We start from the raw sequence: 26,221 nt of genomic DNA, 5'->3' as shown, positions 1-26,221 counted from the left end.
CCTAAATCTCTTATGATATAATGAGAAGGTTGTGTGCTTAAAAAAAGTAGAATTAGAAAATGTTAGATGGAGCATGATCATAACCAGGCACATACAATTAAAATTTTTTTTTTTTATGGAGAAGATTCTCTACAGCAGCTAACAACATATATTTCTTTTCATTTTAGAGATACAATGTAGAAATGTCAATCAGGCACCCGAAAAAGATGGAACTGCTTAGTAAGGTTGAAGCTCTGAAGAAAAGTGGTGTTTTACTACCAAACGATCTCCTTGAAAAAGTGGATTCAATTAATGAAAAATGGGAACTGCTTGGGGTATTTGCATTTTTATTACTGTTTGTGGGTTATGTGTACATTTTTGTGTGTTGAAGTACACTGTCTGTTTGATTTCTAATTTGGAGCACAAATATCTCTCTCTTTCAATCCACCACGTACGTTTCAAAGAAGCTACTCATTCTATTATAAAAACTCCATAGCCTTTTCCTCTTGTGCTGATTTTTTTTATTCCATGCTTGTCTCCTGTCTGACTTTAATAATTTTAGTTCTTTAATACATAAAAAATGTAAGTAAAATATGCCATGTATTACGGGTATGCACCAAGTCAACTATAATGCAGTATATCTGATATACACTGACTGTCATGCTTGAGTGAATGTTAATAGAATTTATTCTGAAGGTACATGTTAGAGACATCTACTGTTTAACTATTTACTATACCTTTAAGATGAAAAGTGGGGTTGTCACTGCATATTTCAGGTCACACTGATGGCTCAAAAACAAATATACAGATTCAGTACAAATCTGCATACCTGAAGCTGAAAATACAGCCAGGATACGTTTCATGCTGCTGTATTCATCTCACTTTTGACAAAAGCCAAAAAAGTTTCATGTAATTCATTTCACGCTATGATGGGCTGGGTCTCAGCCAAAGAGTGAGATACAAGAATCTGGCAAAAAAAGCAATATAGGGATTCTGTTACCCAGAGACCGGTGATGGCACTGTGCAGGAGACACTATTGTCCTATTGTTGTAAAACAGCTGAGAGAGAGAGAGAGAGGTCAAACTATATATTTTTCCATCCACTTCTCTCCTTAATTGCCTTCACTTCAAATCAAGGGTAAGATAAATTTATAAATTACTTTAAATGATTAATTATAGATGTGTGATATTAGGAATACAGTTACATTGCATAATTTTGCATGTTATTATCCTAGTTTAAAAAATATTTCTAATGTATTATGAGTAAGCTATACATGCAACCTGCCAACAGCATTTTAAATACTGACTTGTGTCACTTTAGGTTATGTGGTAATGCATTAGCCATTTCAGAGGGTGGGGCTTTTTTAGTTAAGCACAGTTGCTTCTAATCACTTGATTCTCTAAATGTGCAAATTGTCAGAAAATATTAAAATTTGCCTTATGACCAGTGATCTTATTACTTTTAATCTGCAGCATCACCATAAGCATTTTGAACTTGTTTGATCATTAATAAATTTACTGATAAAAAAAGGACTTATTAAGCCAGTCTTTTACATCTGATCATGACAACTTTTATTTTTAAAATAATTTCAGATGTAAGCCTTAAATTTATGAATTTCAGTGTATACAATCAGCTTAATTCTGTGGCACTGATTAAAACTGGTAGGATTTAAAACTATGAAATAAGATCATAATTCTAAAAATCTAGAAAAAAAGTCTTTAAAAATTTTGAAGCCTTTTGCTTCTCAGTATGCTAAAATCAAAATATACCTCCAGATTAAGATTTGCCATTAATTTCAACATTTACAGAAAAATAAAACTATTACATTTTTTCGTTTAAATGCAGTTTTATGGATAATAATAAGAGTTTGATAGAGTTTTGTTTAATTTAATAAAAACCTCTGCAGAAACTAACAGCACTAGACATACTGTTTTAATTGGCATGATTACATTTTAATTGGCATGAAAAAAATTAAAGACAAGGATTTTAACTTCTAACAATGGCAAAATAGAGGGATATGGTTTTTAATATTACTTTCATCTAAGGTGAACACTGTGGAATGGAAATACATTAGAATGAAATGTCAGTGGTGCGTACAGTTTAATCTGTGAAATTTTGTCCCCTGTGCTGAATATTACTCTGTCTCAATTGCATATTAAACAACCCTATCAAGGCAGGCATTGGCATCTGCTGTGCTGACACAAATTGTGAATTAAATGAAATTGATGTCCTCTGTCGTATATTTATGAAGACGGACCATTCTCTGAAGTATTCTGTTTATGAAGAATTTATGATTGCAAACTGTTCCAGAACAAAAAAGTGGCAATAAATTCTTTTTTGTGACCCTACCCTCCAAGGGCATTGATTTCACCTCCTGCTGCTACTTTTGTTACAGCATAAAAACAATAGCTGGTGCTGGATTCCACTGAGGGTCTTCAAATTATCAATATTTGCACCATGAAAATAGAAGGGTGTTGCCAGGAAAGCATGTTTTTCAGTTATGATCTCCTAAAGACGTGATTTACAGAATGCCACATAGCAGATAATTATCTGTTGCTCTAATTTTATTTGTGTTTTAAAGCTTATTTTTGGAAGCTAATTTCATTGTTATAAATTATATTCCAGTAACTTTCTATGGCATGCACTTTCAATAGACAGACATACTGGGTCACCTAAAAACTGTATCTTCATGTTACAACAATTAACCACCACTAATTATCAGTTTAAAAGGTTATTGGATGTGAGTGTCAGTGTATATTCAATATTCTACAATCAGTAACACAGATCTAGTGCTTATAATAAGTGTCAGCCTGACAGCCTCTTATAGGTCAGATAAAATACTGCTTGGCATAGAAGAAGCAGGCAACAGCACATCTCCCTTGTGATGTTAAAGGATTGCCTTTCAAAACACTGAAAAGGAAGGTAGCTTTCTATCCCTGGCCTCTTCAGAATACTCATTAAGCACCCAGCGTCCACTATCAAAAGGTAATTCAGTGATTCTGTTATTAGAAATACTAATTTGAAAAGCTATAGTAAATTAGTTTCATTAGCAATAAGAGGTGAAGGTTTACTGGGGTCCATTATTTTAAAGTGGATGCTTAACATGGAGAACTGAAATTTGAATTTGGTTGCCTTAAAAATTTGCCTTATGTTCAGCAACAGTGAGGATTTTTGGTGTCTGAATGAGTTCATCCACTTTTAACAACAAACCATCTGTTTTGTGACCTAACTGCTCCTCTATACAGCCTCAGGGCTACATGTTTGGAAATTATGACCTGACAGTTCATACCACAAAAAATATCTCAGTGTTTTGCCAAAAAATTTAGATGGTACCTTGGATAGGAGTCTGGTGAACTCAGTGATTGTCATATTTTCTGTTGCTGCCTAGAAACCTGTAACTCTTATGGTCATAAGTTTCTAAAGCCACAGACAAATTCTGTAGAGTAACTAGTTTACAAAGTTATGAAGCGTTTTGTCTCCTCTGTCCTTAATTGCTCTTGGTAAACACTGATTTATAATCCTTCTAGCAAAGTCAGTGACCCAGAGAGAACAGCATAAGTGAGAAACAAGGGTACAAAAAATGAAATTGATTGAAACAAGGACACAAAGAATGAAACTGATTGATATTAGTCATAATTATTAAAAAAACCACATCTCTAGTCATTTAACAGATTCTTCTTGTTGCACATTAACCCATATATGTTTTGGTACATAAGACTAATCTATGTTTTTTTTATCTGATGCATTAGAAAACCCTAGGAGAGAAGATCCAAGACACAATGGTAGGGCACAGTGGGTTAGGTCCACGTGACCTGCTCTCGCCTGAAAGCGGCAGCCTGGTAAGGCAGCTGGAGGTCAGGATCAAAGAGCTGAAAGGGTGGCTGAGAGATACAGAGCTTTTCATCTTCAATTCCTGTCTGAGACAAGAAAATGAAGGAACAATGAATGCTGAGAAACAACTGCAATATTTTAAGGTAATAAAAAAAACCAATCATAGCTTTTGTAGAGAAACTTCTTTATGGTGGGATAAAATATTTATCTTATACATCACATAATGCAATGCATGTATATATTTAATGATATGTTTTCATCTTCATTTATGTGTTCATTCATGTTTATTTTACTGAATCCTTACAATAATATTGATTTTGTAAACATTTTTGCAAAAGAGAGCTTTAGAGGGCTAATTGCACCAGAATTGCAAAAGAAATAGTATTCTTTCCTTCTACCTCACTGTAAAACATAGAATCATGGAATGGTTTGGCTTGGAGGAGACCCTAAAGATGATCTGTTTCCAACCCCCCTGAAATGGGGAGGGGCAAAAAAAAAGCAGCTGAATTTTGTCACAAAATCTTCACTGAATTTCACTCTCGGCATCAGGTAATTAAGGTCTTGTGTGATCATCAGTTTAATAACCTATATCTCTGCACATATGAGTCAAGAGCAGCCTATCTGAGGTGACAATTACAGTGAGATAAATTTAGCATACATGAGAAAGCATTCAAGGTTGTGGTGACTAGATATGTGGAAAAGACATATACACTCAGAGATTTGCATTAATCTAGGCCACATCCTAAGCCTAAGTCTGAAGATTTATAGAAAGGAGGGAAAAAGATTGTAGTCACAATGCTTTATTCAGATGAAAAGCTCTTTCAGCTGAAGGCCAGTGTTCAGCTTTGCAACTGACTTAGTGGAGGTTACATGTTTTGTTCCATTCCCCATTAGCAGTGGTACTATTCAGGAAAGAGGGCTAGTTTAGCAAACAGACCTGGTAGAAATGTGCAATTTTCTTCTGTTCATAGTTTCTAAATGAACCCTCACCTGAGTCATCATTATGGGTCAGTTTACTCTGCAGGTGATCTTTGACCAAAGAATAAGAAAGGAATCAAAAGTCATTGTTGAGCTTTAGGGATAAAGAGGTTTTTTCTATTCTGCTAGTACACCAGGGTGTCTGGGGCAATAGCACTCTCAAGGTGATGGACAATTTCTTAAATACACACCTCAAAGTTGTGAACACTTCTAAACATACTTTTTTTTGTACAAGTGCTCAAGAAAACAACAGCAGAAAATTTACTTTCCTCCCATGTAGTCATTCCTTAACTCTTCATTCTCCAATCATGAGAATGGTGTGTCAATGTAGATAATGTCAGTGGTTTTCAGGTTCCTGAGCTTGTCCATTTGAAAGCAATTTTAAGTTTTCTTATGACATCAATACTATTTTTTTAATGGTTTGCAGTCTTCTGCTAATGGGGGAAAAAAGTAATGATGATTCTGTTTGATCTATCAGAAAACTTCAAAGCTAGTGATTAGGAAGGACTGCTGATAGATCTGCAGAACTTCACAGCAATAGATGCATGTTTTCCATAGGAAATGCTGGATATTTTTATTTCTGTGGAAAATTATGGCATTTATTTAAGTGCAGAACTATGTATTTAAAAGCCTAATTTCAGGCAAGCTTTTTTAAAATCTAAATTTACATATATATATATACACACACACCACACACAGAAATACCATACCAATCTTATGTATTGCATAAATCTCTCAAATTAAATCTTTTAATACATATATAAAAGATGTCATGCCAAAAGCTCTAGAGATGTTAAACAAGATAGTACCACCCACCATGATGTAGCCAGAGTATTTCCCTACTCAGTTGATTATTAATTACACAAATAATATATTAATTATTTTCAAAATGGTAGCCATTAAAGTATAAAAAATAATTACCTATCAAATATGGTGAGAGCACATCATTTTGTCATATATATTGAACCATCTTTGTCTCATTAAATCTGAAATCCACTATAAGTAAGTTTTCCATTCTTCACTGATCTCCTGGGGAAGTGTATAAAAGAGAAAATGGATATAATTAACAATACTGCAATGTATAATACATATATTTGAGAAAGAACATTTAGAACATTTTCAAAAACATTAGCTATGCCACTAGTAGAAAACCTGCTGGGGTTTAGTTTGACTTACTTTCCACTTTACTTAAGAGTTTAACCTTATTACTGCTTTCACTTGGTAAGTGAATCATTGTTTCTTAATGGAAATTTACTGTGATGCACCATCCCAATTATACATGCAGCCACTGTACACAAGGAAACATTTTTAATAAAATAAACTCAGCAATACCCTTGATTTTCATTCCATAATGTTATACTTTAAATTACACTTATGCCTTAGGAAAAACAGTTATTCCACTTTTGAGGTGTTTTCCTTCCATTGTGCAATTGGAGGATGAATCAAATGTATAGTTCACATGCAGCTGGGACCCAAGATGAGAGCAATGTGGTGGGAGGAGTAGTTGTTAAATCCACTAGTAGGATACTATTTTGACTTCTTTGTTTTCTTTTATAGAAAATCATGCCATATTAAACTGAGTGTTATTTTTATTAAAGAATTCGCTACTGCATTTCTTTTCTTTTGGAATACTCCTGTGTAATAATAATACTTAGAATTTCTGTAATACTGTCCAGTCAAGGAGCTGTACATGCTGTACAAACATTACTGAACTAAGCCCCACTAAACCTTTAAGGTAGGTATTTTTACCATTGTCCCCATTTTAGAAATGAGGGAAATAAAATACCTGGAGATTAGATGACTTTTCAGGGTTTTCACAGAAAGTCAAGTGTGGCCTAACCTCAGCTTCAAGGGTGAAGGAATGAACACAAGTTGCTGAGCTGTAGAGGGGGAAGCCTGGGTGTCTTACTCCTGTTATTTCTTCTGTTGCAACACAAAATGTGGACGAAGAAAATTAAAAAAAAAGGACTTCTAATTCTTGAGATCATCATAGCTACAAACATATGTTTATTTTATTTATTTATGCTTTTTATTCCTCTTTAAGTCCCTTGAGTTCATGTTTTCTAGCTTTTCACAGAAAACAACGAGCGCCAGAACCAGAATCTTACTTTTTAAATTAAACACAAGATTCTCAGGTAAACACATAGTTCTAGCCCCTGAAATACCAGATATAATGAGACTAATAATTGGCACAACTGATTTCCTAAACTAACAATGTATAGCTATTTTGTGGGTCAGGAGAGATTTGGAGCTGTAAAGAATGAGAACCAACAATAAAAAGAGTTTGCATTCTTTCATGAAAGTTTTAGTAAGTTTCATTTGAGTAAGGTCTAGCCAGAAATTTATGTGTCTGTTAGCTTGTCAGTAGAAGTGGTCTGCCACATTTCTTTTATGTGTCTGGAACTTCAAAAAGCATGCTTTTTTCTCTGCAAAGTGCCCTCCAAAAGCAGCAAGGGAGCCTAAATAATTAGTTATATATTTCTGTCACTTGCAATAAAACGTAAGACTTTAAGTGTATTATATAGAGAAATGATCAGCCTCAAAAAGTTGTTTTGGCTTTGGCTCACAGACCAGCTACTCAAGAATAAGCTTAGACTTGTGAGTACCTGTCTGTCTCAGAATCCCTTCTCAATCATGTACAACTGGGAAAGCCTCTAGTGTTTTCAGTAGCAAGATTTATAAAGGAACCTGTTCTCTTTCCCTTCCAAACTTGGATGGGGAACAAGATTTTCCTGTTCAGAACAGGATTTTAGCAGAGATTTTCTGCTAAACTGTGCTTGGCAAAAATAATGTTGCATTTCATGTCATTTTCTCATCTGGTTTTATTTGAAGCAATAGTCAACATGCTATATATAGTCATACCTGTCTCCTAAATCTTCATTTGTGTCTTTAACTAAAATAGTCCTGGTTTTCAGCAGTACTGAGAGCTTGTGGTTTCAATTGACTTTAGTCAATACATCCTTTAAAGAAATCAGACTACTTAATCATACAAAACATGTTGAAAATTTCTTCTCATTTAAAATTTCTAAAAGTCAAGGGTTTGTTGAATTCTATAGCTAGTATATTTGTAGCCATTTCTGCTTGCCTTATAAACAGTGTAAATTATGTGATGCTTGTAACTATTTCTAATGACTAGACCCACTCAGAAGTATAAGTTCATCTTCCACTACGTTTATGAGTTCAGCATACCAGATGATGTAGTGTCATTTACAAAATAACGTATTTCTCAGCAGCATCTCTTCTTTCTCCAGTGCCTAAGGCAACTGAAATTTCTGATTAAATAATATAGGTTGCATTGGTAATTAATAGTCAATATGTCTTATATGCTTTTTATTTTTAGTGAAAAGTTTGTAGAGGAGACAGCACTGCATTCCAAACTAAAAAATCAGTTAAACATGCTTCAATCAAATAAAACACAAGTGAGTTTGGGAGCATTTAAGATTATGGCCAAAATGAAGTAAAACTATTAGTTTTGTATAAAGGTTTGGAGACACAGAAATTGGAAAAAATGCTGGCTGTTCCCACAAGTGCCAGAAATTGCTTTCACTGCTGCATTTTGGATCCTTTACAGGTTTTGGAATGATGTTCTTGGCAGATCTGCAATCAAAGAATTACAGAATTTCAATATGCATGTAACAAAAGTATGCAAAACAGTTTCCCATAGAAAGTCCAAAATAAGTCAAGCTGGATTTAATCCTTTTCACACCTCTATGATTATATTTAAAAAAAAAGGTTATAATAGTTTTAATAAATTTCTCAAAAGGTGTGTGACTTCAGAGACCTAAAACTTTTCACAGATGAAGAATTTTTTACCCAGATTTTGTTTGGATTAAATTTTAGCAAGCAGAAATTAAGCCTTAGCATACAGTATTAAATCTTACAAAATCAGGTAGGATTCCGAAGCTGAATGTATCCTGATGCCTCTTACAAAGATTTGAAGAAATTCAGACTCAGTTTCCTGACCCACCATCCCAAAGTAGCACTTCCGTGGACCACTGAAATGAGAAGCCACATCTTTATAGTCAAGCAGCTTTACATACATATTTTTTGGCCCTAATACAATATATGGTTTTATAGCTCTAAGTTGATTTAATATACTAAAATATCAACACACAATACTATATATATACAAATACACATAAACAGAGAGCACTTAGATAATTAATATGCTCAAATGTATCTCAAATTTTGATTTAATATACTTATTACTCACTGAAAAAAAGTTCACTTTGTGTTTCAATAGGGTCTCCCTATTTAAGGCAACACTGATATGACATAGAGTTCCCATTTAAGACTAAATACTCTGCTGAGATAGCAGCTGTCATTCTGTCATCTCGTTTGGGCTGTGAATCCTGAACCATAAATTCTCTGGTTTTTACATTACTTGCTTTCTGATTAATCAAAACATCAAAATTAATCTTAAACAATATCTAGTTGTCTAAACCCTTTTTGCCCCACAGTTGCTCCCTTTGCTGAGGGAAAAAAAGAGACAGAAGAGCTCTGGACTCAGATTGGGGTGTGGGATGGAGGTTTCTCAAGTAACAGGAAGAACTGAGCTCAGCAGAGCTCAGATACAGCAGTATACTGAATGCTTTGGTGGAGAAACAATAATCTAATGGCTATTTTTAGGCGATGAATTCATATTTTGCTTACTTCTTAGGTCTATTTTATGTACTGTCCCCTTATTTCTGATACACCAAGATGATTTCCCCACAAACAGCACAGGTAGAGGCATGTCAAAACAGACTTGCTACAGTGCAGAGATCTTCTCTGAGTTTCTTTTCCTAGTGATTGGAAGGGAGACAAGTACTTTTGGGATGCAATTAATCCATTCTGGTTTAGGCATCCAAAACAAAAAAACCTGAAATTTAGGCTATGGAGGAGAGGTACTGTACCTCAGAATACCTGCTTCTAAATGACTAGATCAGGCTCACATTCTCCATTAGTTAAGATGAATCCTACTCAAGGACTCATCAGGAGTGTCATTAAGACAGAGGGACTTGGGGATGAGACAATTGCAATTCCAATTTAGGATGATTTACTGATATCTGTGAGGTTCTTCTACACTAATTTCAGGTTTATTTATTTTCCAGAAAGGTTAAGCCCAAATTTCTTTTTCTGTCCTCCTAGACGGGCAGTAGGGTGCTCATTTGAACCATCTTGTTAACTGGGGCTGGTGAGAAGGCAATTGAGCCTCAGACAGTCCTTGTCTTTCTTACTGTACTGGGAGGATCTATTTTTAATTCTCATGTCATGGGTAAGCTTGAAAGACTTGGGGTCTCGCTCAGTTTGAGCAACACAGATGACACTCTGGCTTACTGAGAAAGCTTTCCCAAATTGGCCATTAAGTAAAACTTGCAATTTCATGGTGAAAAAGAGCTTACAGTTCCTTCCCCAAGACTTTCATATCAATGACATCTGCAGATTTTGAGGTATATTTCCCCCTCTCAGTCATGGCCTCTTGAAGAGTCAGATGTGTAGAAGTAAAAAAATAGTTGACTTGGCTTCTTTTGAGAGAACATTCTCAGTTCCATCACTTATTATTTTCATTATGGTTGAGGATATAATTGATTTTTTTCTTTTGATCCATCCAAATGACTCCTTAAAAATGAGACTGCTTCTTGATCTGCTATTGCCTTGAAGACCTATTTACTGCAAAACCAGAATCGTTCTCTTCTGTTACTATCAACCCAGAAAAGGAGAATGAGAAGAAAGCAAAAGATGACAAAAAAAAAAGAGAAAGAAATATTTCCCCTAAAAGTAAGCCAGGATTGACTTGCAGTAATTTACAGAAAGGTTTGATACTTTGGTTGGCCTCAAAGCTTTACCTTTGTCACTGATAGCATGTAGAAAAACAAGTACAGTGTGGACTGGGAATATATGACAGTTAACAAAAATTCACTGTACAGTCTCCATCAAGGCTCGCTTTGTACTACTGCATGTGATTAGATGATTTATTTGATTGTCTGTAACTACCCCTTTGGAGCCAGAGGGTGCAAATCTATCCAATATTAGTGGATTATTGATTGAATAATGTCTCTGGAGCCATTAAATCCTACTAATGAGGTTTTTTTTTTAATTGGTGGATCATTGACCTAGCAGACTGTTGCCTAATTTTGGTTTCATACTGGACAGTTTTCCCAAATTTTGTCTTTGTATGTAAGTTAATAGATCATAGTCCCAATAGGGAATATTGTTATGGACTGTATTAGTACCTTTACTTACACTAAAAATAATTTCATACTGCCAGGAAACTAAATTGATTTTAGTAGAATTATTTGCAGGGTAAAGTGTAATTTAGAATGAGTAAGAATGTAAGTGTAAAAGAACAGGTCTTCAATATACATTCCAAAATGTTTATTACAATCCTTATCAGGTACATTGTGTATCACAAGCATGAGATGTCAGTAGGAATGGGATTTGTAGACTGGTGCTATATTGCTAGGGACAGCAGAGTGTCTTAGATTATGCTTGCTGCATGAAGTCAATGGGGGAAAAAAAGTATGTGGATTCCTGTCCTTTGAAGGATGATTCCTTTACTATTCTCTTAGGGAAGAGCTGCATTTTCTCACCTCAGAATAAAACTGAAGGCCTGGCCTCTAATCTGATGGATTTTCTGGGCATTTTGCCAATGGCTGATGGTGCACCGTCATTCTTTTGCAACCATCTTTCCCTTTATCACATTGACACTTATATTCATGTTTTGGGCACAATAAGAGGAACCTCATTATTTTCTGAGTGTTAGTGAAGGAGGAAAGCCTCTTTCATCCTGCCTAGTCCTCTCACCCCAATCCTTTTGTCCAGGCAGTGGAAGAATGGCAGTTGGAGGTACAATACTATGAGTAACTCTAAGTCTTTAAGACCATCATAGAAAAACAGTCACTGTAGCCAGACATTTGGCTTCTGACAACCCTTAGCTTTTTGACTGCCATTCACAGTTCATCTTGACCAAATCACCTGCTTCTGTCCTTCCCTGTAATTCAAGCCTTCTTGTCGTCCTGGGACTAAACCGTGTATGTCAAAGCCATGTCTGTCTAACTTGTACAAGAGGCAAGTTAGTGTTAATTTAAAACTTAACATATTTATAGAATCACAGAATCATGAAGTTTGGAAAAGACCTCCAAGATCATCAAGTCTGACCTTTGACTGAATACCACCATGTCAACTAAGCCATGGCACTAAGTTCCTTTCAGGTAGTTGTAGAGAGTGATAGCCTGAGCCTCCTCTTCTTTAGGCTAAACAATTCCAGCTCCTTCAGCCATTCCTCACATGACTTACCTTCCAGGACCTTCACTATCTCTGTTGCCCTTCTTTAGACATGCTCCAGAACCCCAATGTCTTTCTTGGAGTGAGGGGACCAGAACTGGACACAGGACTTGAGATGCAGCCTCACCAGTGTTGAGTAGAGAGGGACAGCTGCTCCCCTAGTCAATGTGATCACTTCTCTTAATCTTATTTACCAAGTTAGGTACTGGGGTAGCTACCCTACGTCCAAGAGGGGTGAACCTACCTCATCACAGTGCTGCCTGGCTCTGGTTGATTCTGCTGTAAACAGCTTCTCTTGTGGGGGACTTTTGGTTTTGTCTTGAACTGAAACCAAAAACTGTGTGTCTATGTGTATATTTATGCTTAAGGTAAGGCAAAAGAATGTATATCCATTCTGAGGATGCACTGCCTTTTGGAAATAAGATGAAGAACACAATTTCTAGAAAAGCCTGTTCGTTGTCCCTGTGCATATACAGATAGACATGAAAACATCACAGTTAATATTTTACTCAGTTTACCCTGGCACAGCTCAACCTGTATGTTTTTGTATACAGGCAAAGTTTACTTCATCAATATAAGAAAAAAGCCAAAGGAAATCCCTTTTTCCTTACTTATTACATGTGCTTATTTTCCCTTTCCTGTTCTGAAGTCTCCAAAAGAATAGTCTAATTTATTTTATGTTCGCTTCTTTCCCCAAAACAAGGTAATACCAATACACTGCAGGACATTTTTTTCTGTAATTCAGAATAGGATAAACTCTCACTATGTTTTGGAATATACCAGGCCCATTGCACAAGGACAGCAAAAATTCATGTCTACCACCTATGAGGAGCTAGATTAAGAAAGGGAGTAAATATAATATTAACATCTGAACCTCTGCTTGAGAGTTACAGGTATTGATGTACACTCATGCAAGGAAGTTTTTCCTTTAAAGCCCAGTATATCACCAAGATAGGATACAAAGTTTTAACAGTTTTAATGGTCACTAAAAGTGGCTCAAATTCATACCTAAGGTTTTTAGGTGATTGGAGAAGGTTTCTTGGCATCTAAGATGTGATCTATGTTGAGAAGCATCTTGATTTCTTTTCAGCTGTAATTCTAAGTGTATTCTGAAGACTGAAAGTCAACTTGAACCTAAATGATGCTTTACATGATTTTTTTAAAAAAGTTTCCACCTTTATCTAAATTTGTTAACTGTCTTGAATTTCTACACATTTCATTTGAAATTCTACCCAGTGTGATGATCTAACAAAAATTTCAAATTTATAATGTCCAGTACAGGCAAACATATTTTTGATTACTGTGGTTCGGGATTCACTACAAAAGCAAAGCACAACACTGGTATTTATTCTACCTGTCTGATGCTTAGCCTGCTTTTACCTTAGCCTTTTCTAGGGGCAAAAAAGGAAACCCTGGAAAATTGTGGCACTTCCTGCAATGTTTCTCCTTTGAATCTTTTTCACTAGAAAGATAATTTCTCAAATTAAGTGAGAAGAGGACATGAACCAAAGGCATTTATAAACACTATGCTAGAGTAGAAAAATGGATCCTCCTGCCATCCCCTCTGGCTCCTCTATCTGAGTGACTTGGCTTATCCCCTGGAACCAACTTTGAAGTGTGTAGTATATAGCTCTAAAATATTTCAGTTTGAAAATGAATCTAATTCCCTGTATGAAACACAAGAAAAATAAGGCTTGGAAAAACTATATTGTATTTCAGTAGGGAAGATTCCTTTTCATCCAACACCATTTTACTTTTATTTTTAAAAGTTATCTTCCTGTAATTGCACACTAGTTTAGAGTTAAGATAGGAGCATCTTAACAATAATGGGCACTTTTTTTAACAGATTATTGCCAAAATTGCGTTCTTTATTCCAGGGAGACACTGTAATAGATACCAGCGCTTTCGTAATGATACAAGCAATCTGTAAGCTATTATAGTTTCTTTTATAGTAACTTAATCTTCATATTGTTTTATACGTCTGGAATGTTAATAGTGTTTTTAATTTATGAAGAGGAGTATATTGCATATTACTAGTTACATGGGAGTATGAGCTAAATAACAGACCATTGAATGGTATTCTTACAAACAAATATTTTGAAGTACTTAAATGAGCATAAGGAATAGAACAAAGAAGTTAAAGGATGTCATACAGATACAATAGTAGCTTTTAGGGAATGAGTCCAGAACCATCTATTCTGAATTGCTACTGTTTTTAATGCATATATTGTACTTCTAGAGAAAAATAGGAATGCTATTTAAAAGTAAATGTTTTACTTAATATAAATATATTTACCTAGTTAATAAATTTAATTATTAAAATAATAATAAAATAGCATATAATCTATTATGTTACTACTAATAATTCAATTATTTATTTCAAATAAGTACAAATCCCCATGTAACTTTTTAAAGCTAATGAAAAGAACTCATTAAGTACTTGATTATATGTAGATTATATATGTATATGTATATATATACATTATTGTATATATATATGCATATATATGTATATGTATATATATGTACATATACATATATATGTGTATATATATATGTATATGTATATATATGTACATTATATGTAGAATGCAAGCCCCTGTGTACATTTTTGAAGATAGTGAAAAAATGAAGGTTTTTTTTTCCTACTAGTTCATTGTCATTTTTAATATGTATAGAAAGAGACACAGTTCTCTTGTAAGAGAGATATTGTAACACTTTGCTAAGCAGTGAGTTACAGAGATATGATTAGTGTAGCAATTTAGTGGTTGTAATACTATTAAAAGTAGGGCTTTTAAATGAAGAGAACCGGTTTGCTGTTTTGAAAGAAGTGATAGTCTACTTTAAACTGTCATTCTGTATTTCTGACTTGCAATTAGATGATATTTCTAAAATGTCATTCTCAAATTTTGTTGTGACTGTTATCATAATAAAATGTGACAGGAAAGATATTCTATCAATACTTTTTCCATAATTAGCATTAAATTTCTCTCAAGGGTTAAGTACAAAGGTTTTTCACTGAATGGTCTGCAAGCTTTGTGCCTTTAAAATCTTTTAATATAGCCAAGACTGGTGACAACTGGGAGACAGATCTATGAACAAACCCCTTTGGAGGGAATAGTTTTGTGGTGGGTGATATATGTTACGCAAATGAGCTTATTAGGACTCTCATCTATTTTATTATTGGTGCCCAATTTATAGAGGCATTTAAAAAACAATATTTCTGCCTGACTCCTTGAAATGAAGAAGATACATTGATATAATTGAGAGCAAATGATTGCATGTTGTGCCATTTAATCATGTCATTTTTCAATTGCTGGTTTTTGCACTTCACTGCATACTTATAGAATATTTAGCTTCAATATAGATTAAGTCCCACAGTATGCAGCTGAGTAGATTTCCCATCCTAGGTGGCATATTCTTTTAACCTTGAAATCAGCAAAAGCACACAGGTTTTTTGGCAGTATTTTTCTAAACAATGACAAGTAATCATTCACTTTCTATCTTTGTCATTTAGCTTTTTTATTTTAAGGAATTACTGTCTTATTAATATTTTTTGAGGAATTGTTGATTTTCTTTTTCATTCAGAACCAAAAATTCTTCTGTTCACCATCTGTCCTGTAAGAATGGAATTTGAAATACAGGGATGCATCATCTTGAGAAGTTCCAACAGGCACTGCCATTTCACAGAAAACATTGAAAACTAAATTTTGCCCAAACTTTTCAAGCATTTCCTCTTTTTTTTTTCCTGTTTTCCTGTTTCTTTTAATTGATGTATTATTTCTGTTAGTTGTGATACTTAAATTTTTACATTATCACTTTTAAAAACTGAAATGCTTCACTAGCCAAAAATCAGACATAAAAAGGCAAATAACTTCTAAGAGATGTAGTTTGATTGGTGTAGATGGAAGGGTGACTTCTGTTCTCAGATTCTGCGTTAATTTCTGCACGTGATTGTTGTACTAAAGAACAGCAGATCCATCTTACATCAAGGAACAATTGGTGCCATCAGAAATGTATCATTCCCTCCCTCACATACCCACATCCTGCAACAAGGGGAAAGAGGAAGCCTTTAACAGACCAAGGTGAGAGAGAAACTTCCTCTTAGATCTGGTCATTTTTCTGCTGTTGAACTTCTTTTGTGTTCCTAAAAACAGACTGTATTGCCCATGCATACACACAAGCCCAGAAATAGCACTTATCTCTGTGTACTTTGGCATTTCTTCTGAACCTGAAAGCACAAATAAAATCCATCTAAGTTGCTGTTTGTCATTGTCCAACTTTTCAAAGCTCTTGCCATCTCTACATGAACACTTAGTCCAGTTGTAGAGTGAAAACAAGAAACTTCAGATCCCATAAAAATGGATTCTCCAAACAATAAAAAAAAACAATAAATGAGGCTATGAAAACCACAAACCACATCTCAATAATCTATGTGGTGAATGTGGGTTATGTGGATTTAAGGGAATTAAACTAATTTTACAGTGACTTTTAAACTAACAGTGACTTTTAAGCACAATAGTCCCACTGAATTAATCAAGAATCTTAAATAGTTAATATTAAACACCTGGTCAAGATTCTTGATGTAACAGTGTTTCAGTGGCCAACTCACATGTTGTGTGAGAAATCTGACTTCCCATATATGTCTTTCAGTTGTGCAGAGCAGGTGGTGCAGCTCAGCTCAGGTGCTGATATGCTGCAAGAAGAATGAGGGATGGAGGCAGTCTGGGGCTTGAGGAGCTATAACATTCCTCAACTTCCCACCTTTCTATGCCTCTCATATGCTCTGGCACTGCCTAAAGCTGCAGACATGTTTCTGGTCATATGCCATTCACTTAGGAGTCACACAGCTAAGCCAAGCACCTTCTGTTCAGATCGTGGCCACTTCCATCCCCATAGATAGTGCTATTAGCCCATGGCTTGGAAGGAGCGTTTGATGTCATTTGACTCAGCAGGCACTTTTCCAGATGATTTAAGTCATGGTATTAACAAGCTGTGAAAGTAGTTTCAGCTAGCCCTTTTTAGCTATGCGGGTGATAACTTCAAAGCACTGAAAATAGGGGCAGGCAGAGGAAAGTAAAACCTTCCAAGATTCTAGCAGCATGGACAGGAATTCTCAGTATGGGAAGCCATGACCATAATAACATTCTAATGACTAACACCTCAATGTTATCAGGATATCTGTTGTGAAGCAAATGACTCAGACACAAAGTCAAGTTCATACACAGCATCTGCAGTTACTGTGTGTACTCTTAGCCTGCCGCAAAAAAGTCAAATACTTTTATTTAAGTCTCACTGCAAATGGCTTAGGTGAACATGTTTCACCCACATTTGCAAAGATTTGGATTGTGTTTACATTTATCACAGCTCAATGGACACATGATAGTATGAGGGGACAAAATTGAAAGTGTCTGATCTCTTAATCTATACTTCAGCAAATCTTCTGCACACATGGGAGACTAAGTGAGCCTAAGTGATGCTCCTCAGTCTACAGTTAGATCACAACCTAATTTTCTGAACCTTCAAGTGCCCAGTAGCTTACTATAGCAGCTGTAAACCATAAGGCCCAAGGCTCAGTAGAAATACTCATCATATTTCCTTTTTAAAATTAATTTATTTTTGTCAAACTTTCACAATGTAAAATGTGCCTTGCAAATAATTAAAGTAACTGTCATCCTGGAAGCATACTTTGCATGTGAAATTATTGTATTGACAGGTTTTTTACACAAGCATGCCGTTTTAACAGCAGCAAAAACCTGGATGAATATACAACCCCACAGTGTATATGTCATGTCGTGGGATATATGCAATTATTGTGTCCCTTTAGGACACTGAATACAAGGCCCTAATACTGCTTAAATTCATTATTGCTAGTGCTATTATATAGGGCTTAAAGATGTTTTTACATGATTAAGTTCTCTGGGTTTTAAAGTATTGTTGCTATAGCAAACTATTTCAACACTGTTAGATACAAGCACTTCATTCTTCTCCTGTTTAATATTAACCATAATATCGTGTAATAAAATTGAAACAAAAGTGCCATAGGCCTAATTGTACTGTCACAGCCATGTAAATCAGAAATAGCTTCAGTAAAGCTACTGTTATTATGCTGGTGTAAAATTGATATAAATTAGAAATGACTTGGATGCTGTAGCTCTGCTTTCAGATAACACAGTGTAAAGGCCTCACTTAAAGTCCCCTATAATGGCTTATGAGTGCAATTCTCCTTACCTCATCATATTAAATGGCATTGTATCAAAAAAGGCCAATATTTATAAGGGATGACTTAATCAGATAGATCAAGGTAAATTAATGTTATGGGGCCAGATTCTGAGCTGTATTGACTTCTATGAAGTTAATGCAGACCTACGTAAATTTGGCTATGATCAGTATATAACTCACCATCACTTCCAAGAAACCTGAATTGCCTAGCTGTTATAAAATGTAAACTAAGAACCTTGACTTTAGATAGACTTTTTGGTTTGGTTTGGTTGGTTGGTATCTTTTCTGATGTGACATTAAGCTAATGAACAGCATCAGAAAGGAAATGTGGCAGACGTGGTGGTTACATCAACAACTACGAAGGAAACTGGTAATGAACTCTAGGAAAATAAATAAGGGCAAGTTCAGGAAACATAAATGAAAATGCAGCTCTGGTATGAATTAAATAATAAAATTCCTGGTCATATTTTGCCATAAATAGTGGTTTGGGAATTCGTCATTCACCTTATTTAAAATTCAGAAATATTAAAGGTACAGGGTTCTCTCATTATAGAAGTAATAGAATTCTAGCTATTATAGAGTTAGGGTAATTTAAATAGCTATAGAATTCTTTATATCAATAAGTGGAACATCTGTATGAAATGTCCACCTGCTACTGTACTACTCAGTATACTTTACAATCAAATGTACTTAATCATTTTAAGATGTCTTCTAATGAAGGCTTATTGGGAATAACATTTTGAACACAAATACTTTTAGGCATTAAAACTTCTGCTTTAAATGAGATTTCTTTGCCTTGTTTACCCATGTTGATTAATAAGCAATCTGTTAGGATGGCCCAATTGTGCTGGTGAAAGTAGATTAGTACTTCAGCTATGTTTGTGGTTTTAATCATCATTTCTCTTGAAGATTTTAAAAAAACCCTGTCTTTTGCACACTATCCATATGCAAAGAAAAGACACATGTTTTTAGATGTATATACCAATCTTTTGGTTTACACTTGCAGCTTAATATTATTGATCAAGAACAGCAGCAAAATGCTCCTTTGAATTATGACATTTCTAAGCATAAATTTCAATTTTTAAGGAAACAGTGACATGAAGATCTGGAACTGGAATTCACTTTTTATAGAATGTTTTTGTTTTGCTAATAGAATTAATGAAAGGTGATCCTGGTTTTTTATCCGTTAATGCTTGTAAACAACTTTGAGAGATGTAGTGGCTTTTTTTGTTTACTTCTTATTATTAAGTGTAAGTTTAGAGGCAAACACCCTGTCTTCAAAAAAGATGATAGTTCAGATTTTCTCATGGGGTCATGCACTTTCATCTGTGGCATCCCACAGAGGGAAACAGATGTTGGCAAATTATAATTTAAATTATCTGGAAAGCTCCCATGTGTAGAGCACAGTACTGTTAAATTCAGGAATAGCACAGCTCTATGATAATTATTGAATACTTGAACCATGCAATGTTATAAAAGTATAGGATCTCAGAACCTGGGCTGAAGCTGTCATCCTCACATGCATTTCTGCCTTCTGTACCCCAGCTTCATAGATGTTATTATTAAAATATGTTATGAGTTAAAAAAAATCCTGGTTTGATATGCAGTGACAGTAGAGTATAATCACAGATAAAACCATGATTGGAAGCCCCCCATGCCATTTACTGCTTCCGGGTGGTAGATCTTGCTCCAGTTCTGGCATGTAGGATGCATTATTTATACTGCTGCTCAATCAGATTCTCAGTACAATTTCTTGGGGGTTTGAGGAGAACCAACATATCCTGGCTCCCATCAAGTTTCAATATTAGGGTTTAGCAATTGTTTCCCATTGTCCAGTTTATGTCAGACTGCATTCTCAGCAGCAGTGGAATCAGGATGATCAAATAAATGCAGTGAATTACTCCTCTTCAAGGATGATATCAATTGTCACCATTTTCCTCCATTTACTTGAATATGGAACTACCCTGAAAATATTTTATGATAACAAAAACCATCTGTAAACAATTTTATACTGAATTTTCTCCTTCCGTAATGTTTCTCCTGTGACAGGGTGCATATGACCCGTGATTTCTATTGTTTTTTCTAAAAATATACATATTCTCATTGCATGACTACAATTTTTCCCTCTTATTTTCCTGTAGAATTTCTGATGCTGATTACTGTCAGGGTAACTCATTTCAGATGTGTCCCAGTTGAATGAAAAAGAAAGGAAGAATAAACGAGTCTACACCATAAAACTTTCAGCATTATTGAGACAGTTAACTATGTATGGCATTTGTTTGAAGAAGACTGAACGTAGTGTTACTCTTTCTGTGCTATTAAGGTTAAGACTGTATTTATCTGAAAATAAAACACTAAGCTTTGACACAAGTATGGGAATTTATGGAAGACCTGAAAAATATATTGCAAGACAGAGATTGGGCACCACTAAACATCAGATAATAATTAATGTTTCAATTTGCAAAGTATTCCATGCTGACATCTGTTGTTTGTCTGTCCTTCAGTCTCTCTGCTCTGAGATCAAGCAGAGGCGCCGTGGGGTTGCCTCTGTGCTGCGATTATGCCAGCACCTCCTGGATGATCAGGAGACCTGCAACCTAAATGCAGATCACCAGTCCATGCAGCTGATAATCGTAAACCTTGAGAGAAGGTGGGAAGCCATTGTCATGCAAGCTGTCCACTGGCAAACCAGGCTACAGAAGCGACTAGAAAAAGACTTGGTGAGTGATGCTTGCTTTAAAAGATGTTGTGCGATTTCATTCTTCTCAAGAAATGCTTTTTCAGCAAAAGAAAAACATATCCATCTCTGAGAGTTTTCCTCTGACTGAGATGCCATTCCTATTCTTTACTGTCTACAAGTGAATTTTCAGCTTCTCACACAGCATTGTATGGACAACATTTTTTTAATAATGTAAATGCACATATACATGTTGTATTTGCTGGATATTTAATCTCACCATATCTGATCCCATCCATGAATAAAACCAATCTTCTCCTGGTGCTAAGTTGCTCAGTACCTAACAGAACTGGGCCCAGAAACATATTTCACTGATTGTAAATATATTTTAGAAAAAGAATTTCCCATGTAACTAAGACTGGTTTTAATTAGCATCCTAGCAGTAGATGTGTATTTCACGTCGAATGCCATGGGTCTGTGATTAATATACAATCCTCTGTTATTTGAATATAAGTAAAATGCAGTAATTTGCTTTTATCTCAGGGAAATGATTCCTAAGAGGCAAAATAGCACTCTGCTTAAACCATCCATTAAGTGGCATGAATTAGATTGGTTTTCTACAGCATAAAACTATATTACAAAGCAGGGGGAATAAAATAATCCCTACAGTAACACCATTGACTGTAACAGATGAATTGGCTCAGCATGCTTTGTGCTGCTATCATACTGCTGAAGTCTGTATACTGCAGCTACATTGACAGCAATGATAATCCTATGTAGTTCATATACTGAAGAGTCTTGATGAGATTTGGGAAAAAGTGACATAATTTTTTAGATTTATATCAAGCAAAGCAAAGGAAAAAAAGCTTGACATACTTCTTACCAATTATCTGACTAACAGTGAAATACTACTTTTGACATCTTTTTTTTAAAGTTCCTTTACAAAAGTAACAGAAGCTGTAATTCTCTGGTTCAGTATGGTCCTACATTATGAAGATACATAAGGCATTGTTTAGAAACACTAGCAGTTCCTGAGTGAAATGCTATTAGTCTAAACAGCCCAAGAAATGGTGAGTTAGTGAGAAGGATGCTGTGGACAGATGAACTGGTGAAGGTAATAGCAATGTTGCTTGCCTGCCTTTATTAAAAGTTATAACATAGGAGCACTTCTCTGCCTGTTTGGTTTATGGGCTGTTTTGCTTTTGGTATTGACATAGAAATGGGACTTGGTGAAGGAAGAGGTTTGAACAGACTTTTAGGACAAGTCAAAAGGGGCTCTGTATGAGGCAGCATGGAGGGAAGACATCCCTGAAAAGCAGATGCAGTGTCAGCATTGGTTTTATAAGCATGGGATTAGCAATGTAAAAAGTGAAGATAATTAAGGAGTTAAGCTATCAAAAATTTGACCTGGTTGGAAGAAGTGTAAAAATGATGACGCTGCATGCAAATGTACAAGGGTATAGAGGAAAAAGAGGATAATTTTTGTGTGTTTCTTTATACATCTACGTAAAGAGAGGCAAGTACTAACTGAAGAGGAATGCAATTGGAAACAACCAAGATCATCTAAGAGCTTGCCGCTATATGGCCAGCAGAAAAATGTCAAATCTTAATCACACTAAGATTCCCCTCAATGAGCTAGTGAGAGATGTAAATGTCACAAGCTGATGGAGATTACCAGAGGGAGAACTGAAAAAGCATGAAATAAAGAGGAGATCTGGGGAGGAAAGAACAACATTTTGTTTGTGCTTACTTTATGCTAATAGGTACTTAGAAGAAGATATTTAAAAGACAGAAGAATGAGGTTAGATGGAGGAAGTTTGCTTGAGCCCTCTGTCCTGGGATGGGAACTGCAGGTATCTGAATACATATTATTAGGTAAAAAGGAGAAAGGGAATCAGGTAAGGTAAAAGACTTGTTCAAGTCTTGTAAAAAGCAGAAGATGAAGGAAGAAAGATTAACAAAAAACCCCAGAGGGTGGAAGCAAGAACAGGTAGATTGTGAGGAACACATAGAAATTTTCCAAGCATCCAGGGACTGGGTCAGGAAAGATGGGACACTTATAGGACTACATCTGCCCAGGGGCATGGAGGGCAACAAGAAAAGGTTCTCTAGATACATTGGTGATAAAAGAAAAAAAGAGAAAATTTGGTCCCGCTCCTGAAACAAATGGGAGATCTGGATATCTGGGACATGGAGATGGCTGAGGTACTCAATTACTATTTTGCCTCAGTCTTCACTAGCAAGTGCTCCAGCCACACCACTCAAATTGCAGCAGTCAAAAGCAGGGAATGGGAGAATGAGGTCTTTCTGCTATAGCAGAAGATCAAGACAATCTAAGGAACCTGAAGGTGCATAAGTCCATGGGACCTGATGAGACGCATGCACAAGTCCTGCAGGAAGTGGTGGGTAAAGTGGCTAAGCCACTATCCATCATATTTGAGAAGCTGTGGCAGTCCAGCAAAGCTCCTGCTAACAGGAAATGAGAAAACAGAACCCAAATTTTTAGAAAAAAGGAGAAGTGGGAGGACCTGGGAAACTACAGGCGGGTCTGTCTCATGTCTGTGCCTGGCAAGATCATGGAGCAGGCCCTCCTGGAAACTATGCAAAGGCACATGGAAATTTAGGAGGTGATTCTTTACAGCCAACATGGCTTCACCAAGGGCAAATGTCCTGTAAATTTGGTGGCCTTCTATGTGTTGGACTTGTGCAAATCATCTGACACTGTCCCAAATAATATCATTGTCTCTAATCCTCAGAGAAATGGATTTGATGAATGGACAAGTCAGTGGATTGGAATTGGCTGGATGATTGCACTCAAAGAGGTGTGGTCAATGGCTTGATGCCCAAGTAGAAAAATGGTGTTCCTCAGGGGTTGGTATTGGGATGGGCATTTTTAACATCTTTGTTGGTGAGATGGGAATGGACTGAGAGCACCCTCAGCAAGCTTGCTGCTGACATCAAGCTGTGTGATGCAGGGGACAAGCTGGAGGGAAGGGATGCTGTCCAGAGGGACCTCGATAGACTTGAGAGGGGGGCTTGTGCAAACCTCATAAAGTTCAACAGTGCCAAGTGCAAGGTCCTGCACCTGATTCGGGGTAATCCTAAACACAAACACAAGCTGGACAGAGAGTGGATTGAGAGACGCCCAGAGGAGAAGAACACATAGAGAAGGCAAAAAAAAAAGAATCTAGAAGGCAGAAAAATCTAAGGAATTAATTTCTTGAGAATCTGTTCCAGGGCAGTCAAAAGTAAAACAAAGATTGTGAGAAACTGTTACAGAAATTTCAGTGGAATTAAAGGAAAAAACATAATTAGTGAGGATCCAGAACGGAGCTTTGTAGAAATTGTAGTTAGGAGTTTTAAACAAGACATTACGTTTAAATGAGAAGAAAGTCAAGAAATAAAAGAAGACAAATGCCATCTCAACAGTTGCAGAGAGTCTTGATGGTAATGAGTCTGGGAGAGCAAAAAATGTGAACAGAAGTAAAAGAATTCATCAATGAAATAAGCTGGGCAACTGAATGGGTTAGAAGATAAATATGAGACTGAGGAATAGAAGAGATTGATAAAGAAAGAAAATACAGCAGCAGAGATTTTTAATTCTCTTGAGAAACTCTGGTTATGTTTTTGTGCTAGTTCCATCTTTGGAATATTTTTAGTCATATTACTAACGTGTCGCAGCAATAGCTCTAATAAATTTGGTCAGTGCTACACAAAATGTTAATCTGACCAGCAGTAGGAAAACCAGTTGAATTTTGGAGATTTAGAAATAAATATGTGCGGTATTTACACGACAACCAAACCAAAAAAACAGCTTTCAGAATCCTGAATTTTTTTTTAGAGACTGAATATTGTTGGGTCTATAGCAGCCCAAGAGGGAAAGAACTACAGTCCAATTGTGTTATCTTAAAGGTAAAGTACCACGAATCAGCTTTTTTTTTTTTTTTTTAATTAAATGTATATCTTCAATTTGACTTGGGGCAGAAAGAAGTTGCATTTGTGAGATATCTTAGGGAGTGCTGACAGAGGTCTAAGCTTCTCTAGTGAAAACATATTATCCTCTTTTGCATGTGGGCAGTTGCTGTGCGGAAGCAGTTGCTCTAAATAAACTGTTACGAGCTAATTAGAGCTTGATGCTGCTCTTGCAGCAGGAGTGAAGTCTTGTGTTTCTGTTTGGGATTGAAATTGATCAGGAGTTGAGGCATGGTGAGGATAGGAATCTTGCTTGATACCTGGATGCTTGGAACTTCACAAGGTACCCACTGCTTTGTTCCCTCTTTGCCTGAGGTAGTCTGGAGTTATTTGCTGAGCTGAGCTGCCTTTCACCAGCCTAGGGAGTGTATCATTCATTCTGCTGAGAAATAGCAGCCTTTTAGAGATACCATTGTGCTCATCTAATTATCATTGCAGGCTGTTTTGTTTTGGAACCTCTAATCTTAGGCTGCTTTCTAATAATGTTTCTTTTAAATATGTCAGTATCTACAGGTTTCTCTTGTTGAAAAAACTATCCGTATTCTCAACATTTAAATATGCCCCAGCCACTGCAGGATTCACTTTTTTTGACTTTCCTTGTCTGAGTTGGCATGTTCTAACCTTCCTTTTCACTCAGTTCCTGTGCAGTCATTTCTTGGGTAGGTACCAGAACCATTTCTTCTGCTACCCTATCTCTCTGTATTTGATGGTGTGCCAGTCTTGGCACACGAACTGTATCCCGTGGTAACAAGTCTGTCTTTGTGGTTGCCTACAAAATACTGTAATTTATGGAAACAAATAAGATGTTTATATACCCTGATGGCATCTGACTCATTCATGGCATCTGACTTGCTGACAGTAAATAAGATACCCCAGCTGATTATATAGCCCCTGTGCTAGAGTCACTTTCATCTTCTACTGTCTTCTTAATTTGTGTCCTGGGATCTTCCTTTGTCCTCTTTCTGCCCCTTTTTACATTCAGTCACTTATGTGGGCCACTTAAAACATTACAAAGGTACACTCAAATTAACCACAGAAAGCTTTTATATTTCTTTTGAATTGTTTGTCTTCATTTATTGTCTTCAGCAATTTTTAATTTTGCTCACCTTTTGCAATAGTGGGCACCACAAGTTTATAAATAACAAGATATTAACATGTACTTCATGCACCTAAAGTCGGGTAAAAGCTGTCCTTCTTATGAACAAAAAGTTCTGTCTAGAATGTGGAATTATCAATAAGAATCACTCCAGGAAGATGAAATACGGTTATTTTATGTTAAATATGTCCCAAGTCAAA

At 35.8% G+C, this 26,221-nt stretch overlaps 1 protein-coding gene and 1 long non-coding RNA gene across 10 annotated transcripts in view; one reads left to right on the top strand and one right to left on the bottom strand.

Moving 5' to 3' along the window:
• AKAP6 (A-kinase anchoring protein 6) overlaps positions 1 to 26,221 on the top strand; it is a 274,206-nt gene that overhangs the window by 220,659 nt on the left and 27,326 nt on the right. For all 4 annotated transcript variants that reach the window (XM_032113046.1, XM_032113047.1, XM_032113044.1 and 1 more), the window contains exons 10-12: positions 168 to 314; positions 3,729 to 3,953; positions 20,781 to 20,996. In XM_032113046.1, the coding sequence (XP_031968937.1) occupies positions 168 to 314; positions 3,729 to 3,953; positions 20,781 to 20,996 (588 nt within the window). The remainder of the gene's footprint in view (positions 1 to 167; positions 315 to 3,728; positions 3,954 to 20,780; positions 20,997 to 26,221) is intronic.
• LOC116445892 overlaps positions 3,584 to 26,221 on the bottom strand; it is a 95,383-nt gene continuing 72,745 nt past the window's right edge. For all 6 annotated transcript variants that reach the window (XR_004240930.1, XR_004240927.1, XR_004240928.1 and 3 more), the window contains 4 exons: positions 8,670 to 8,783; positions 6,575 to 8,385; positions 5,710 to 5,817; positions 3,584 to 3,896 (listed from right to left, as the gene is read on the bottom strand). This is a non-coding gene — a long non-coding RNA (uncharacterized LOC116445892). The remainder of the gene's footprint in view (positions 3,897 to 5,709; positions 5,818 to 6,574; positions 8,386 to 8,669; positions 8,784 to 26,221) is intronic.

The sequence above is a fragment of the Corvus moneduloides genome, chromosome 6 (genome assembly GCF_009650955.1).
Source record: "Corvus moneduloides isolate bCorMon1 chromosome 6, bCorMon1.pri, whole genome shotgun sequence".
Classification (NCBI taxonomy): domain Eukaryota; kingdom Metazoa; phylum Chordata; class Aves; order Passeriformes; family Corvidae; genus Corvus; species Corvus moneduloides.
Note: the sequence above shows the minus strand (reverse complement) of the source record. Positions and strands in the feature narration are given on the sequence as shown.